At 48.1% G+C, this 15,662-nt stretch overlaps 1 protein-coding gene across 9 annotated transcripts in view; it reads left to right on the top strand.

The window, feature by feature from the left end:
• The window catches only part of XPNPEP1 (X-prolyl aminopeptidase 1), a 55,460-nt gene extending 41,149 nt beyond the window's left edge, over positions 1-14,311 (top strand). For all 9 annotated transcript variants that reach the window (XM_032608462.1, XM_032608461.1, XM_032608468.1 and 6 more), the window contains 10 exons: positions 339-389; positions 1,805-1,863; positions 1,998-2,075; positions 3,987-4,058; positions 5,805-5,865; positions 7,366-7,435; positions 8,317-8,490; positions 9,102-9,178; positions 10,400-10,498; positions 13,761-14,311. In XM_032608462.1, coding sequence (XP_032464353.1) covers positions 339-389; positions 1,805-1,863; positions 1,998-2,075; positions 3,987-4,058; positions 5,805-5,865; positions 7,366-7,435; positions 8,317-8,490; positions 9,102-9,178; positions 10,400-10,498; positions 13,761-13,889 — 870 coding nt within the window. In that variant the 3' untranslated portion in view covers positions 13,890-14,311. The remainder of the gene's footprint in view (positions 1-338; positions 390-1,804; positions 1,864-1,997; positions 2,076-3,986; positions 4,059-5,804; positions 5,866-7,365; positions 7,436-8,316; positions 8,491-9,101; positions 9,179-10,399; positions 10,499-13,760) is intronic.
• Positions 14,312-15,662: the final 1,351 nt, after the last annotated feature.

Here is a 15,662-nt window from a genome sequence, read left to right as displayed (position 1 = left end):
GGATCTAGAAAGATTTGGGGCCCAGAGACGGCTTTTGACAGTGGCCTTTCCTGCTCCAGTAGTACAGGAATGACCCCTCTGAGGGTGCTCCTGTGTGCTCTGAGGTGGGCCCCTTCCTGATTGTGCCTGAACTACTCAACAGCAGGGGAGCCCTTTCCCCCATAGTGGAAATTGCTGCACACTTGTTCACAGGAAATGCCTGCATGTAAAGCCCTGATTGCTGATGGTTTGTAGCCCTATAAGTGCAGCCCTCTCAGTATCACATTAGGGCTGGGCTTTGAATCTGCCCATCTGATTTTCAGTAATAACTTTAAAAAATGTCTCTGTTATTTGCACAGATTAAAGATGCTGTTGCCCTCTGTGAACTCTTTAACTGGCTGGAGAAAGAGGTCGGTTCTTAGTCTTTGTTTAACACGTGGATATAGATTATTCAGAAATTATCTACATGTGATTCGAACTGTGGCTCTGGTTGACCACGAGGTCTAAGATCTTGATCTAAGTTTAGTACTCTCTTTTAATAGTTCTTTGTGGAAATTTGGTGTGTGTGTAAAAATTCTTTAATTATGGACAGTAGTAACAAAGATGAAGAAAGAAATTCCTTAACAGAATGGATCCTTTGTGGTTAAGGAATTGTCTTATAACTAAGTGGAGTTTCATTATAAGAAAAAATGACTCTTACGATATTACAGGCAAGCTGACTGTGTTAAGAGAAAAAAGATCTTTGTGTATGTTTTGAACTTTAAGCCATAAAACTTTTTATATTAAATTGATTCCTGGGCATTAGTTTCTTGCCCTTTCACTCCCTGTAGTTGACAGGAAGGTGATTTCTTTGTGCTCTTATTAAACAATATCATATTTCCTTTAAATATTATATAAACAACTCTTTTAAAGTAGCTTAAATTGGAAGAAGAAAATATCACCCTGATTCCCACTGGTGTAACAGTTTTTTCCTCTTTGGCAGTTGTTCATCTGTGTACATTGTTTTTTCAACATAAATCATTTTTACATGCCTCTCACTGTACAGCTACGATTTTGTATTTTATTTTATTTACTTATCATAGTGTGAGCATTTTCCATGTGCTTTGAGGTCTTTAAAAAAATGATTCAGGGCTTCCCTGGTGGCGCAGTGGTTGAGAGTCCGCCTGACGATGCAGGGGACACGAGTTCGTGCCCCGGTCCGGGAAGATCCCACATGCCGCAGAGCGGCTGGGCCCGTGAGCCATGGCCGCTGAGCCTGCGCGTCCGGAGCCTGTGCTCCGCAACGGGAGAGGCTACAACAGTGAGAGGCCCGCGTACCGCAAAAAAAAAAAAAAAAAAAAAATGATTCAAATAGAGACTGTGTTTAGTAGCTAGACTGATTTATTTACCCATTCCTTCTATTTTCAAATGTTTTAGATTGTTTAAAATTTTTTTTGCACTTACCAAACATCTTGTAATAATATCTTTGCATTTATCTTTTTTATTTATTTAGGATCACTTTCTTAGGATGATATCCTAGGTGGGGATGCTTTTTAATTTTTAAATTTAGGTGTATTAAGTTTTGGGAGTTTTCAGGATATAACACTGAGGGAAATAGTTGACTGAAAAATTAAATGTATAGAAACGCTTCTACTTTTAGATGGCTTTGGTAAGAGCCTTTGGAAATTCCCTCCTTGTAAAGATGAGACATATGCTGTGTCCTATAGATTGGACAGTTGGGACGTGGGGATTGAGGAAAAAGTAAGCTTTTAATGCACCTCCTATAATATGTAGGAGACGGATGAATTTATCACACCCCAGTGGTTTATAAGCAACTTCCTTATAGGTGCCCAAAGGTGGCGTGACGGAGATCTCAGCTGCGGACAAAGCTGAGGAATTCCGCAGGTAAGGATCACTTTGGAGGCCCATGAACCTTGTGCTCATTTCCTTGGCAAGTTAAATGAAGCCGGGAGGGCCCTGATTCTTGGCACAGTAAAAACCTTTAAGCCACTCTGCTCTTGTGTATCTTTCTGTTCCAGGCAGCAGGCTGACTTTGTGGACCTGAGCTTCCCAACAATTTCCAGTACGGGACCCAACGGCGCCATCATTCACTACGCGTAAGGCATGCGGAGGAGCACGCTGCCCGGCTTTGCTGCTGCTTCTGCATGGGAGCCTGAGCAGGGGAGAGACATTATTCTACCAGAGGCCCTGGCGCCCACCTCCGTGTGTCTGTTGAGATCATTCTTATATGGGAAATAGGACCTTGGAGGTCTTATTTTCTCTTCTGTGCTCTAAATCCCCAAGCCTCTGCCTGTTGGGAGCCAACTCTTAGGCACAGAGGTTTCGCATTGACATTCTCGCGATGTCAAACGGGTTGTCCCTCTTTCCTTTGAGGCTGCAGTATCTGTATTCATAATCCCTGAATCTTAGTAGTTAGGATTTTTAGTGTTTTTCTTTTCTGACAGTGGCAGCCTTCTTGATGCACTAGTCCAAACGACCTGTGAGCTCCATCACCTCCATACCGAAAAAGCTGATCACTAGGTTGTGGAGCACCCTGCTACGGTTGAAGAGATAATCTGTAACGGCTCTTTCCTCCCCAGCCTATGGGGATTTGTACCACACGACCTACAAGAGCCCATGGACCCACAGTGCCATGCATCCCTGCACTGTGAGACAAAGGGGGCGCTGATGTATTTTAGAACTGCTAGACCTGCCTGTAGAGGTGGTGGGAAGTGGGGCTGCAGCTTCAGCTTCACCTGGCTTACGCGGTTCTGCCTCGTGTGGGCATCTTGAGTCCTTTGCTCCCCACCCGTGATGTGCATAGTGAAGGAACACTTGGCTGTCTCACTGTGCTGCAGTGCTGTACGTGGGCACAAATTCCTGCCCCCCGCCTTTTTAATCACTTTTAGAGTTTTTAGTCTTGGGACAAATTTTGAAGCTGTTGTGTGGGAGACAGTCACAGATATGTGACTGTACAGTTCTCTCACATTAATGCCTCTGTTCCAACATTAAAATAGCAAAGGGACTTTAGTTTTATCTTATATTTAATGCAGGTGATGAATTTCCTGGCTGGATACTACTCTAGAATTTTGCATATAATTAACACAATAAATAATTTCAGACCAAGGGGGGAGAATTTTGCTTCTCCTTTGGTCTCTCTTCGTTGTGGCTGTTGGAAGCCTGTTGACAGAGAGGGTGCTGAAACTGGGCCCATGTCTGGTTGTCTTTTCTGCCAGTTGGGCTCGAGTGCCCACTTTCACCCTTATTGCCTGGAAGTGAAGGAGAACCTCTCTGAGAACCTCTCTCGGCTGCAGGGCGGAGACTTGGAATGCTCGCGTCCCTTTTAGCTTTTCCCAGTGCAGCATATTGTCTGGAAAAAGGCATGGAGAAATCAGATCACTTTAAAAAATACCAGATGTTCATTTGAAAAAAGAGCTCTAGCATAAGAGCATCATGGTCCATTCCTTTCCCCAGCAAAAATCCTGTTAGGTTTTCTCCCAGACTCAGACACTGACCTTCTGCCTGTCTGGTGGTCTAGGAAGCAAGTGGGGAGGCACCTGGTGGGATTAGGACTGAGGGAGGGAAGTGGTGGCTGAGGCAGGGGCCTGGACCGCCCCCCGCCCCCCGCAAAAAAAAAAAAAAAAAATTAGACAAATGACTGCGGCTGCTCTCCTCCCACTTCCCAGCTTGGTCCTACTGCTTCTATTGATTATTATTTTCTGTAGCTTTTACAATTACCTGACGAACACTTGTTTTCTTCCAGTCACAAATGGAGGAAGATACAAAGAAATACGTTATTTCCTTCTCCTGAGCTCTTTATCTGTTGGGGAGATAGGTTGACTGGGTCTTTGAATAGTAGAAGGTTAATATTAGTTGTAATAATTAACCTATTGGGTAACTTTAGTGTGATATAATTTAAGGCTTACATAAATTGTTCGCACAGTACAAAGAACTCTTGTATTCCTTCCTCCCAGATTCAGGAAGCATTTACATTTGTGGAATAATTAATTTTTAATTAACTTTCTTAGGCCGGTCCCTGAGACGAATAGGACCTTGTCTCTGGATGAGGTGTACCTCATTGACTCGGGTGCTCAATACAAGTAAGTGAATCGGGGCTGTGTAGAGCTTGACTCCACTGAATCAAGGCAGTTGAGTAGGTGGACGAGCCAGGCTCCAGCCGAGAGTGCTCAGCTGGTCATCTCATTCTGCGCCAGCCACTGATGGAATTGTTTCCACGTCTTGTCCTTTTTTTCACCCCTTGTTGAAATAGCCCAGTTGTGATCCTGTTCCCACAAAAGACTGTTTGATAGAAATGTTTAGTCCTTGGCTGGAAGCTGTTAAACACTAAATAAATAACTGAAAGTAAGCTTTCAGAACCATTGGGAAGTCTTCTGCTCCAGCCCATACATCACCTGGCAGCTCCCCAGACTTTTAGTGGCCCCAGGGCCTTGTGAAGTGACGGCATAATTTTGAATGAATGAATGAGAAATGAGGGCTGTCCCTGAATTTCTGAATTTCCTTCTTCATGGCTTGCTGCTTTCACAGTCATCATCTAGAATAGTTTCTCAGAGAAACCAAGATTTGGTTGGGTCTTGATGTGGAACCCACGAGGAGGAGAGGAATAGGTGTTGTCTGCATTGAGAGCACACGAGCAAGGCCTTTTACTACTCCTTTCTCCACTTAAGTTGGGACTTTGGCTGGTGGAGATGGAAGCCACAACCTAGCCTTGGGACGTGTGGGTTGGAGTTAATAAAAGCCTAGAGCTAAGGGTATTTGGATTTCTTGGGTAATGGTATAACTTTGGTTCACTTCTAAATTTTAGCAGTATTCTAGGAGTTACTCTTTCTGTGTCAAGGGGTGGATTAGGGTGTTCTAAAAGATGCATTTGGGTATTTTTAGGGTCCAATAAACCGCTTGCCATCCTGACAGAAGGAATTAAGAGTTTGACCTTCTTTTGCTAGAAACAGGTTCCTATTTACTTTGTCTACCTCCCTTTCATTCATAATCCCAGGGATGGTGTCTTCCGTGAAACAGTCCTCACATTGTAGACCAAGAGTGTGTGTGTCAGGGCCTGACTGAGTTCACTCCCACTACACTGGGCCATCCTTGCATTCACACTTTGTCTCATTTTTTTTTTTTTTTAATAATTTCATTGAAATATAATACAGCTTACTCATTTGAAGTGTACAATTAATGGTTTTTAGTTTATTCACGGAATTGTACAACTGTCACCACAATCAATTTTAGAATATTTTCATCACCTCAAAAAAGAAACACCATTCCTGTTAGCAGTCACTTCCCACTTTCCCCTACCCAGGGAACCACTAGTATACTTTCTGTCTGTATGGATTTGCCTATTCTGGACATTTCATGTACGTGGAATTATATGGCCTCAGTGGCTGACTTCCGTCACTTAGTGTAATGTCTTCCAGGTTCATCCAGGTTATAGCGTGTATCAGTACTTCATTCCTTTTTATTGCTGAATAATATTTCATTGTATGTGTATACTACATTTTGTTTACTCATCAGTTGATGGACATTTAGGTTGTTTCTCCGTTTTGGGTGTTATGAGTGATGCTGCTATGAACATTCATGTATAAGTTTTTGTGTGGACATATGTTTTCGGTTCTCTTGGGGGTTTACCTAGGAGTGGAATTGCTGGGTCCTAGGGTAACTCCGTGTTTAACCTTTTAAGGAACTGTAAACTGCTTTCCAGAGTGGCTCTACTATTTTATATGTCCACCAGCAGTGCATGAGGGTTCCAATTTCTCCACATCCTCATCTGTCTCACATTTGAGCAAAAGCTTATTCTGAGTGAAAACTAATTTGTCCTTCCTTTTGGAAAGGGATGGAACCACAGATGTGACTCGTACCATGCATTTTGGAACCCCTACAGCCTATGAGAAGGTAAGAGAAAACTCGAGAGGCCCTCTCTGCTCTTTGACAGTTCTCTCTTGTGAAAAGGATTGTATACATAAGTAAAAATTATATGTGGGACAATAAAATAGCTCATTACTGTGGAATCAGGCTTATCTGCTTTATGACATCCATTTAATTAATTATTGGAGAGATTTTAAAAGCATTCTGTCTGCTAAGGTCAGAGTGGCTCAGATTCAAGTTTTAATAGCTTTGGCCTTCTCTTCAGTCAGGAAGTTTCTTTGGGGAAGGGAGTGGGGTAGTGAAATATATGCCTTTTTACGAACAGTGGCTAGATTTCATTCTGAAAGCTACCCCCGTTCTTTTTTCAAGTTCAGCATTCCTATTTGTAGGCTCAACTCTCTAGGAACCCTCTGAAATGACATGCACTGCTCAGTTTCTGGTCTGTCTGGCATGGAAAAGAGGAAACAGCTGTAAGGTAGAGAGATGTGTACCATGAGTCTGGAGACCGGGCTTCAGATCTTCTCTGCTGTTTACAGACTCCATGACCTTGAACTCAACACTTAGACCATCCATAAAAGCGGTGAGAAGAGTACTCACCTCCAAGGCTGGCTGTGAAGGTTCTGTGAGCCCAGCAGGTTCTTGGATGATAGTCACTGCTTGGCAAATACTGGTTGAATCTCTGAGTATATCTCTTTTTCCAGGGAGCTCCTTCAGGAAGCTTGTCCAGGGAAGAGGGCTTTATTGGATAGAGCAGGGCACATTTCCCAGAGTTGGTCCCTTGTGTCATTCATTTGTAGGCACCAGCAGATGAAGAAGGGTTTGACCTTGGGTCCAGATACCTACCTTTGGTGTGACTCTTCTTGTTTTGTGTTCAATCCAGACCAGATTGAACAGTGTGGGGTTTAGTCCTGACTCTGCACCTTACTGGCAAGCCACTACCCTTCCAAACAGCACTTTTCTTGTCCAGGCAGTAGGGACTAAACCCTGAGTATAGATGGTGGTGAGGTGCGCAGAGGTTGAAGCAGGACTGCCTGGCTCCAAGGCCACATGCTGCCACTTATGAACTGCGTGACGTGGCATTCATCTCTCTGTGAAGTGGGGATGGCAAGAGCGCCTCCAACAAGAAGTGTGGGGTTAAACCTACAGTGCTGTACGCATCATGCCTGGCACAGAGGGATAGCTCGTACGTGTTAGCTAGTGTCATCAGTACGTCTTAGTACTTTTCCCCAGTCTTCCTGAGGCTCAGATGGCAGAGAGTATGGCAGAATGTTCATTACAAGGGAGAGACTTGTGAGGTCATCTCTCAGTCAGTTCTCTTTTATTAAGTGGAATTTCAAGATTTTCTGGAAAATTGGTACCAAGGCCAAGGTTTTTCTCCACCACCAGATTTTTTTCCTTTTTCCTCTGATTTTCTCTGTGGTATTGCTACAAAACCTTCAGAGGCAAGGTTTTCAGAGCTACCCGAAAACTATAGGATTAAAACGCCTGTGCCAGTCCTGAACATGCCCTCTGGGTTTTCTTTGGCAGGAATGCTTCACATGTGTCCTCAAGGGCCACATAGCTGTGAGTGCAGCTGTTTTCCCGACTGGAACCAAAGGTAGGTGATTCCTTCAATCGTACGGCAGGCTTTTTCTTGTTCAGGCATCCGACGTGTCTAAGTTTGGGTGGAAGAACATGTCCTTCCCTTGCCGTACCAGCCCCCAGCCTACTTCAGGCCCATCCTGGGCAAATGGGGGTGCTGCATGGACTGAGCTGAGAGGACCTCCAGGGAGCCAGGTTTCGGACTGGGCCCAGGGTCAGGTGTGAACCTCCCTCCTGACCAATTATGGTGTCGGGTGACCCATGTGGGTGGCTCCCAGGAGAGGGCAGCAGGGCATGACGGCCTCAGGGCCCCAGTGGAAGTTGGCGCAGCCTCCTGTCTGCCCTTCAGTGCTGGGCCAGTGCCTCCTTTCAGGACCCTCATTGGGATTTACTTTACTGAGAACCTGACTTGAGACATACACCTTTTTGCATGAGGATGGGTGGGTGGGCCCTTGCACGGGGAGTTGACAAGACCTGGGCCTCGAGTCTGCTTAGGCTGGGCCGGCACTCATCTCCCTGGGGCACCACTTTCCTCATGCTTGCAGTCTGGTTAGAATCTCATCTTGTAATTCTGAAACTGTAGGGTCCCAGCGCTGGGAAGGGAACGTCCATGTCATCTACTGCAGCCCTTACCTGCTACAGGCGACCATTCCTCACCAGCATCCTCCAGCTTCAGACTGAGCTCTGACTGGTGGGGGAGCTGCCCTCCTCAGGAGCTCTGACTGTGAGAAAGTTCTTCTTGGTGTTGGGCTGAAACCTGAATCCTCCAGTAACTTTCACCCGCTGGTTTCTGTTTCACCTTCTGGAGCCAAACATAACAAATGTAATCTCCAAAGTGCTTTGCAAGTTGAAAAGTACTGTACAGAATCACCGAGTGCTTCTTACTGTGTCTTTCAGGCCACCTTCTTGACTCCTTTGCCCGCTCAGCTTTATGGGATTCTGGCCTGGATTACCTGCACGGGACGGGACACGGTGTTGGGTCTTTTCTGAATGTTCACGAGGGTCCTTGCGGCATCAGTTATAAAACATTCTCTGATGAGCCCTTGGAGGCCGGCATGATTGTCACTGATGGTAGGTGTCCCTCACCTAGAGGGTGTGCATGGGTCCTCTGGCCTTTCTGAAAGCTCTTTGTTGTTTCTTATATTTTCATTATTATAAAGTAAATTGGAAATAATTTCCCCCTCCTGAATTAAACAACAAACAACCACCTTTTTTGATTATAAAAGTGATAAATATTCATTGTAGAAGAAGTGAGACTATGGAACAGTATAAAGAAGAAAATGATACATCATTTGTAATCCAGACACCCAGGGGAAACATGGCTTAATAATTTGCTATGTTAGCTTCTTGTCTTTTCCCATGTCGTTACCACATCTTTGTGAATGTATTTTACTGCCTGCATCATTGTGTCTTATGGATATGCCCCATCATTTATTTGGCGGATCCTCTGTTATTGTACTCCCTACCCTGCAGCCAGTTCTCAGGAACTTCTGAGCCTCTGTCTGGACCTCAAGTGCCTATTAAAAGTGCCCTGCGGGAGGAGGCGTCTCTGGGCTCTTACACCCAGATTAAGTGGCCCTTCATCTGTTTCTTGGGAAGCGCTGTCATCCCAGGAGTGCAAGCTTCTCTGTGCTTATCTTCATGGTGGGCTGTTTCTCATTTTGGGGTTTGGTTTGTTTTAGAGCCAGGGTATTATGAAGACGGGGCTTTCGGAATTCGCATTGAGAATGTTGTCCTGGTGGTGCCTGTGAAGACCAAGGTGAGTAATTAGGTTTTTGTTTTTTAAATTCCCTTATTCCTTAATGGGGGAGGATGAGGACTTTTGTCCTTGGAACCAAGAGCATGTCATTCTGGGGCCAGAATGGAGCCTCCTTCCCCTGATAGTGGTGCCTCTCCTGGACTTCATCCTCCTCTGCAAAGCCAGAGGGAAAATCCTTAGTGAACTGGGACCCTGAACTGGACCTCATGGAGCCCCAGGCAGCCCCCTGCTTGCTGTTAGTTGGGGCTCCGAGCTTACTGGAGGCAGCTTCTTTGTCGTCAAAGCCGCCTCTGCTGTGGGGAAGGGGTGCTCGCTTAAAGGCCCCTTCCAGACACTGAAGCAGAATCTCCAGGGCTGGGGCCCGGGAACTATTTTTCAACAAATGCCCCAGATGATTTTTATCAGGTAAAGCTGAGGAGGCCCGAGTTACCCCCTGGGTCGGGCCCCACAGGTGTGGTGCCCTCTGGAAGACAGGTGTGTCACCCTCTCCCCATCACGTTACCAAGAGGTCGCAGGCTTTAGGTGCTGGGCTTGACCTGGAAGAGACCTGTTTGCTTCTCCTCCATGGGTGATTTTGGAAATAGAACCGTTGGAGGGAGGTGGCTTCCTAAGTCTTCAGGGAAGCTGACTGCAGGGGTCTGCTCTCTGCTTGCACACTGATGTCACTCTTCTTGAGAGTGGCCTCTCCCCTCACTCCCACAGGCCCCGCCAGGAACAGAGACCCATCGTGCCCTTTGTACCCTGGCCATTCCATGCCACGTGCACTGGACAGACCTGTTACCTGTCACCTGATGGGCCTGGCTGGGTCAAGGCAGGCTGCATGGCTGATGTCAAAAAAAAGGGATCTGCTGGGGAACTTATGCCTTAGCAGAGGCTCGAGAACCAAAACCAGAGATCCCCCTGCTTCCAGACACCCTCTGTGCCTCTTCTCCGTCACAGCAGGCAGGAGTCTTGTGGACCTGCTGCTGGGAGCCCCTCAGCACTCTTTGGCTTTTCCTGGTGGCACAGGCTGTGGTTTGCACAGTGGAGCAGCTCTTGGAAAGTGGCATCCGCTGTGTTCATCGTGTCTCCCGTGTCTATTAAAAATGGTGACCAGCTAACCACGTCTCGATTCCTAGTTACACCTGGCTCTGAGGGACGGTCCTGTCGGGTGGGAGTGACCTCGTGGCGGGTCATGGTGGTAAAGAGGAGTAAAAGCTTGTTTTCTTCATTCTCCCACAGTATAACTTCAGTAACCGGGGAAGCCTGACCTTTGACCCTCTAACTTTGGTTCCGATACAGACCAAGATGATAGATGTGGATTCTCTTACAGACAAAGAGGTAACAAGGGAGCCTTGGGGGAGGGCAGAAGCGTGTGGGGTGGAGAGCTGCCCTACGTTCTCTCCTCCGCTGTCACTTTTAAGTTAGAGCCTAGGCCAGCTGAGTTGGAAAATCCTAGGTCTCCTGAGGGCTGGAGGTGCTTTTCCTGTGGTTTTGGGTCTCGAGGTAGCTGTGGCCCTGCTCCCCTCACTGTTGGGGACGGTGGGGCTTCACAGGTGGGAACGAATGGTGTGCTCTTGCTTTCCAGGAGGGCCAGAGCCATAGCTGCCCTGAGGCGTGTTTAGCAAACATGGGCATGTGTCTTCCCTGCATTTTTGTGGGTGGGTGGGTGGGGCCGTTGCACACGCCAGATTGTTTTCTTGTGTTGCGTGAAACTAAGGAACTGAGAAGCAAACGCTATTACCATATGCCGAGTTTTGTCACAGGCAGGGAGAGACGTTGTTGCTCTGGGCTCTGAAACCCGTCACAGAGCAGACGCACAGCAGCGCTCACCTGTCAGGCTCAGAGGGTGACAGGTCTTGGAAGCCCTGCAAATCCCAGCACGGGTCCCCAGGCTCATGAGGCCAGGTGAGGCGGCAGGCCCAGGAACCTGGAGTAAGGCTTGAGGGATGGGGCAGGTGATCAGGGTCAGAGCAGGGACAAGGGTCAGAACAGGGTGGAAACAACGCCACCCTGTCTGTCTGCTGTGAAGTGGTCAGGCCCAGGCCAGGAAGCCAGAAGCCAGAAGGACAGGAATTCCAGAGCAAGGCAGGCAGGCAGCAGTGCAGCAGAAGGCAAAGGCAGGAGCGTGGTGCATCACTCGAGGGATGAGCAGTTCTCGTTACCAGAGGCAGCCACTGGCCTCACCCCAGGGGCTTCTGAGGCAGAAACGTACCCTCAGTGGAGCCTGCGTGGGCCCTGTGCTTGGCACTAGAGGAAAGCGCCTCTGAGGGCCGAGGAGCCCCCTTCTGCAGGGCCGTGGAACGGGCTCCTCCCAGCCAGAAGCTCCCTCTCTGCCCCATCCAGCTCACAGATGGGTGACAGAGGAAGGTCATCCACTTGCTGCTTCGATTGCCTCTGTGCTTGGGCACCTCATCTTGACCGCCAGTGCCTCGATTCAGCCAAACGTTCCCGCTCACAGCACCCAAACGAGCCCTGCTGATGCTGGTTTATTCAGGCTGTACTGATGGATACAGAACAGGCAGCAGCCTGTCAGCAGCACAGTGTCAGGTGTGTCTTTTCAGCGGGAAGAGCCTCTCCTGCGGCCCTGGGCCTCTTCTCCGGTCCCCACAGGGCTGGCTTAGGTGAGAGGGGATGACTGGAGGATTCAGCACAGAAGTGAGCATGGCAGCCACCCTGCTTACAGCCCTCTGCCCAAGGAACCAGTCTCTTCTTGTGGCCCTCGAGCACAGCTTCCAGGGTCTTAGCAAGGGACCCTCTACTGATAAGTCACTTTACCCTCTTGGAAGCCCAAGGCTGTGGCATCTGCCAAGTGATTCCAGGTCACATAGGCCTTGCTGTCCGCGTGAAGTGTGCCAGTCAGGAGACATTTCTCCCATGTGACCTTCCACTTTTTCCAGGGAAATAGTGCATGAGGAAGGTTAAGCGAGGCCATTTTTCCTTGGGGGAGAGAGTCTTTTTAACCTGTGACTCCCCCGTGACATTGGACAGAGACCAGTGCTGTCTGCCTGGTCCAGTGTTCATTACTGTACCTTACATACCCCAATCACTGAACTATTCTTTTAGCCAGTTAGTTTTTATAGGACAGATAACATCTTCTTACCTTGGAATCATTAGAAGTTTCCACAAATTACAAGTAGAGGACAGTATTTAATATTCCAAGCAGAGTGTATTTATTATCTCTTTTAGCAAAAGTGTTCATTTCCCATATACCACTCAGTAAATCTGGGGCTTCATTCTGTCTTAAGGCATCGTAATACCCCACGGCAAGAAGCTGTCCATTGGGCTTTTAAAGTACCAGTCATTGCCCTTTACCGTCTCCCAGTCTTAGTAGAAACTTTAGGGAGTTTTGGGGTTAGTGCTGCATCCCCATCGATTTGTCACCAGGTGGCAGCAGAGGACTTTGGTTGGACATGAATGTGTGTGCTGCAGGCTGCCAAGGCCTTTGTGACGTTGCTCCGGCCCCCTGCGGGTGCCCCAGCTTGCCCCAACCAAAAGGGTCTTGGGAGTGTCTGTGTGGCCCCAGTCCTGCTCCTGTCTGCACTGTTGAGCTGCTTTGGACGGAGGCTGCCTGACAGCCCTGCCTGGCCTTGCTGCTGACATGCAGCTGCTTGCTTGTGTTTGATATCCCACCCCTCTTCCCCACCTCTTATCAGTGGGCATAGGAGCACCAGTTGGCTCAAAGTCATCGGCGACACCAACCCGTCTGTCTGATGTGATGTGGTCAGGCCCCCCTCGGGGCAGTGGAGAGCGTGGGTTGTCATCCTCTTGGCAGAACGGGCTTCCCTCCAGCCCTCATCCTCCCTCACTCCTCACCCGGAGGAGATTGGCAGAACCCTTGTCATCAGGTTCAGCGCATCAGTACCCCCCGCCCTGTCCCAACAGACAGACAGACAGACAGACAGACACAGACACACACACACACACACATCCCACGTCCGATCAGGTTCCATACTTTTACCTCTTTTTTATCTCCTGGTGTGGTGGCTCCATTCATTTGAGGCTCTGAAAGTCAAGCTTACTCCCAGCCTCACCCTGCAGCAGCGCAGGCCTTGACCTCCAAAGGCTTTGGGCGCATCTAGACGGCCACACTCACAAGACCCTCACCGGCTTGACTGATCCTAGTTTATTCAGCTTTGTAGGCGGATACGGGATAGGAAACTCAGCGCGTTGGTAGGACAGCCTCAGGTGTGTCTTCACAGCAGCTGAGGCAACCAGGGTGGGTGCAGGAGCTGTGAGACCCCTGCCCCCACTCTCTCGTCATGGCTTCCAGGGGTGCTGTCGAGGGGGACACCCGGTTACAGGTTACTCTGCATCCAGAGCCACAGCCTGCCGTCAGGCATTCGTGGTTCCCTCACCGTCACTCCAGTCCACATGCAGGTGGTTCCAGGAGCATTTTCACCATCGGCCATGTGGCCTCGTCCCATCTATTTCCAGGGAGGTAGAACACAAGGAGGTCGCTTGTCCATGAGCAGGGAGAAAGGGTTTTGTGCTCCTTTACTCTCATCCTGTGATCTCAGCACATGGTGCCTCACTGCTCGCTGCGCAGCCTTTGGTGAAGGTGTGATGGTGAGACCGCGTCTGTATTCCTTCCCTCTTGCAGTGCGACTGGCTCAACAACTACCACCTGACCTGCAGGGACGTGATCGGGAAGGAACTGCAAAAACAGGGCCGCCAGGAAGCCCTCGAGTGGCTCATCAGAGAGACGCAGCCCATCTCCAAACAGCATTAATACCTGTTTTTTTTTTTTTTTTTAAACGCTCTGGGGAAAGGAAGAAGCCTGGCCCACCCCTGACATCCTTTCCCTTTCTCTCCTTCTCCCTTACCTTCCCGTTTTACTTTTAGACTCTGAGAAGAACTGAAAATCTTCTTATCCTCTTTGATATTTTCTTGCAAACACTCGATCTTTTATGAATTTTTTTAAAATTGTTGAGAACGAGCCAAGAATAAATTGCTGCTCCAGAATGAGGGTCACCACAAGCCAAGCCTGAGCAGGGGGATGCCCCGAGCAGCTGCAGGGAGCCCTCTGGCCAGCGATGGTGAAGCAGTGAGTGCTCTGCGACAGTCACGTTCCAGGTGCTAGTCCCTCGTTCATGATCCCCTTCATGCGCACGGGACTGTATTTATGACCAGTGAATAAAATGTCAGAACGTGCTTCATCTCCACCGTCTCTCTTCTTCCGGCACCATCCACCCTGTGTGTGGGGTGGGCTCACGTCTAGGGCACGTTTTCTAGGTGGAAGGACCCCTTTGAGGAGAGATTCCCTGGCCTCCCTGCATATTTTCTGACTTAATTTCAAGCCTCTTAAGTCTTTTCTCTAGAAAACCTAATATTTTGTTGAGTATTCTAAGTTTTTCTTTCCAGATTTTAAAATACGTCATTGATATTAAAAAACAACAACAACAACAAAAAATCATGTCGAAAGTGGCAGTCCACTGTGGTCTACCCTACAGTGGACGGCGCAGGCGTCTCATTGTCTCACTGCTTATAGACAGTGGTCTTTGGCAGGTGCCTGCTACTCCCTATCTGGCTTTCTCTGGACTTGCACACGTGGGGCAGCCTGAAGGGCCGGCAGAGCTAATGCCTCTGAGGCCTCAGACCATGATGGTTGGGCATGGGAAAACGGACTCCTCTTCCCTTGGCTGGGATGTCCGAGGCGTGGTCTACACTGCCTCCTGGGGTTTCTCAGTGGGACTTGAGCCCTCCTTGCCCACTGTGGGAACTTGTTCAATAACACACCCTTTATTTTCTTCCTTCCCTTCTGCGTCTTACTTTCCCTTTCTCCCACCAGTGTTTCCTGGAACCGTCTCCCATTAAACCACTTACATGCAAATCCTTGTCTTTGGGTCTGCTTCTTTAGGAACCCAAGTCATACCCCATAGGTATAACCGCTATTTGCTATGTATTTTTGCCAACTTCTTTCTTTGTATTTAGCATTCAGTAATATATAGAAAAAGTATGTGTGCATGGATAAAAGAATATTTATGCACACATACACATCATATGCACAGACACTGGGCCATTCTGTACATATGCAATTTCCTTTCTTTTTTTTTTTTTGCGGTATGCGGGGTACGCGGGCCTCTCACTGTTGTGGCCTCTCCCATTGCGGAGCACAGGCTCCGGACACGCAGGCTCAGTGGCCATGGCTCACGGGCCCAGCCGCTCCGCGGCATGTGGGATCGTCCCGTACTGGGGCACGAACCCGCGTCCCCTGCATCGGCAGGCGGACTCTCAATCACTGCGCCGCCAGGGAAGCCCTATTGATTGATTTTTAAATGTTAACCCAAACTTGCATTCCTGTGACACCTCCCACTTGGTCATAATTTTTTGGCTTTTTAAATATATTGCTGGATTCACTTTCTTAATTTTTAAAAAATAATTCTAAAACATCCATGTTCACAAGGGATGTCAGCCTGTAGTTGTCTTTTCTTATAATATCTTTGTCGTACACTGATTTTTATGTTTATCATTTTTTTAAATGTAAGCATTCAAAGTTATAACT

This window comes from Phocoena sinus, chromosome 16 (genome assembly GCF_008692025.1).
Source record: "Phocoena sinus isolate mPhoSin1 chromosome 16, mPhoSin1.pri, whole genome shotgun sequence".
NCBI classification, from domain to species: domain Eukaryota; kingdom Metazoa; phylum Chordata; class Mammalia; order Artiodactyla; family Phocoenidae; genus Phocoena; species Phocoena sinus.
The sequence above is the reverse complement of the archived record's forward strand: the minus strand, read 5'-3'. Positions and strand labels throughout refer to the sequence as shown.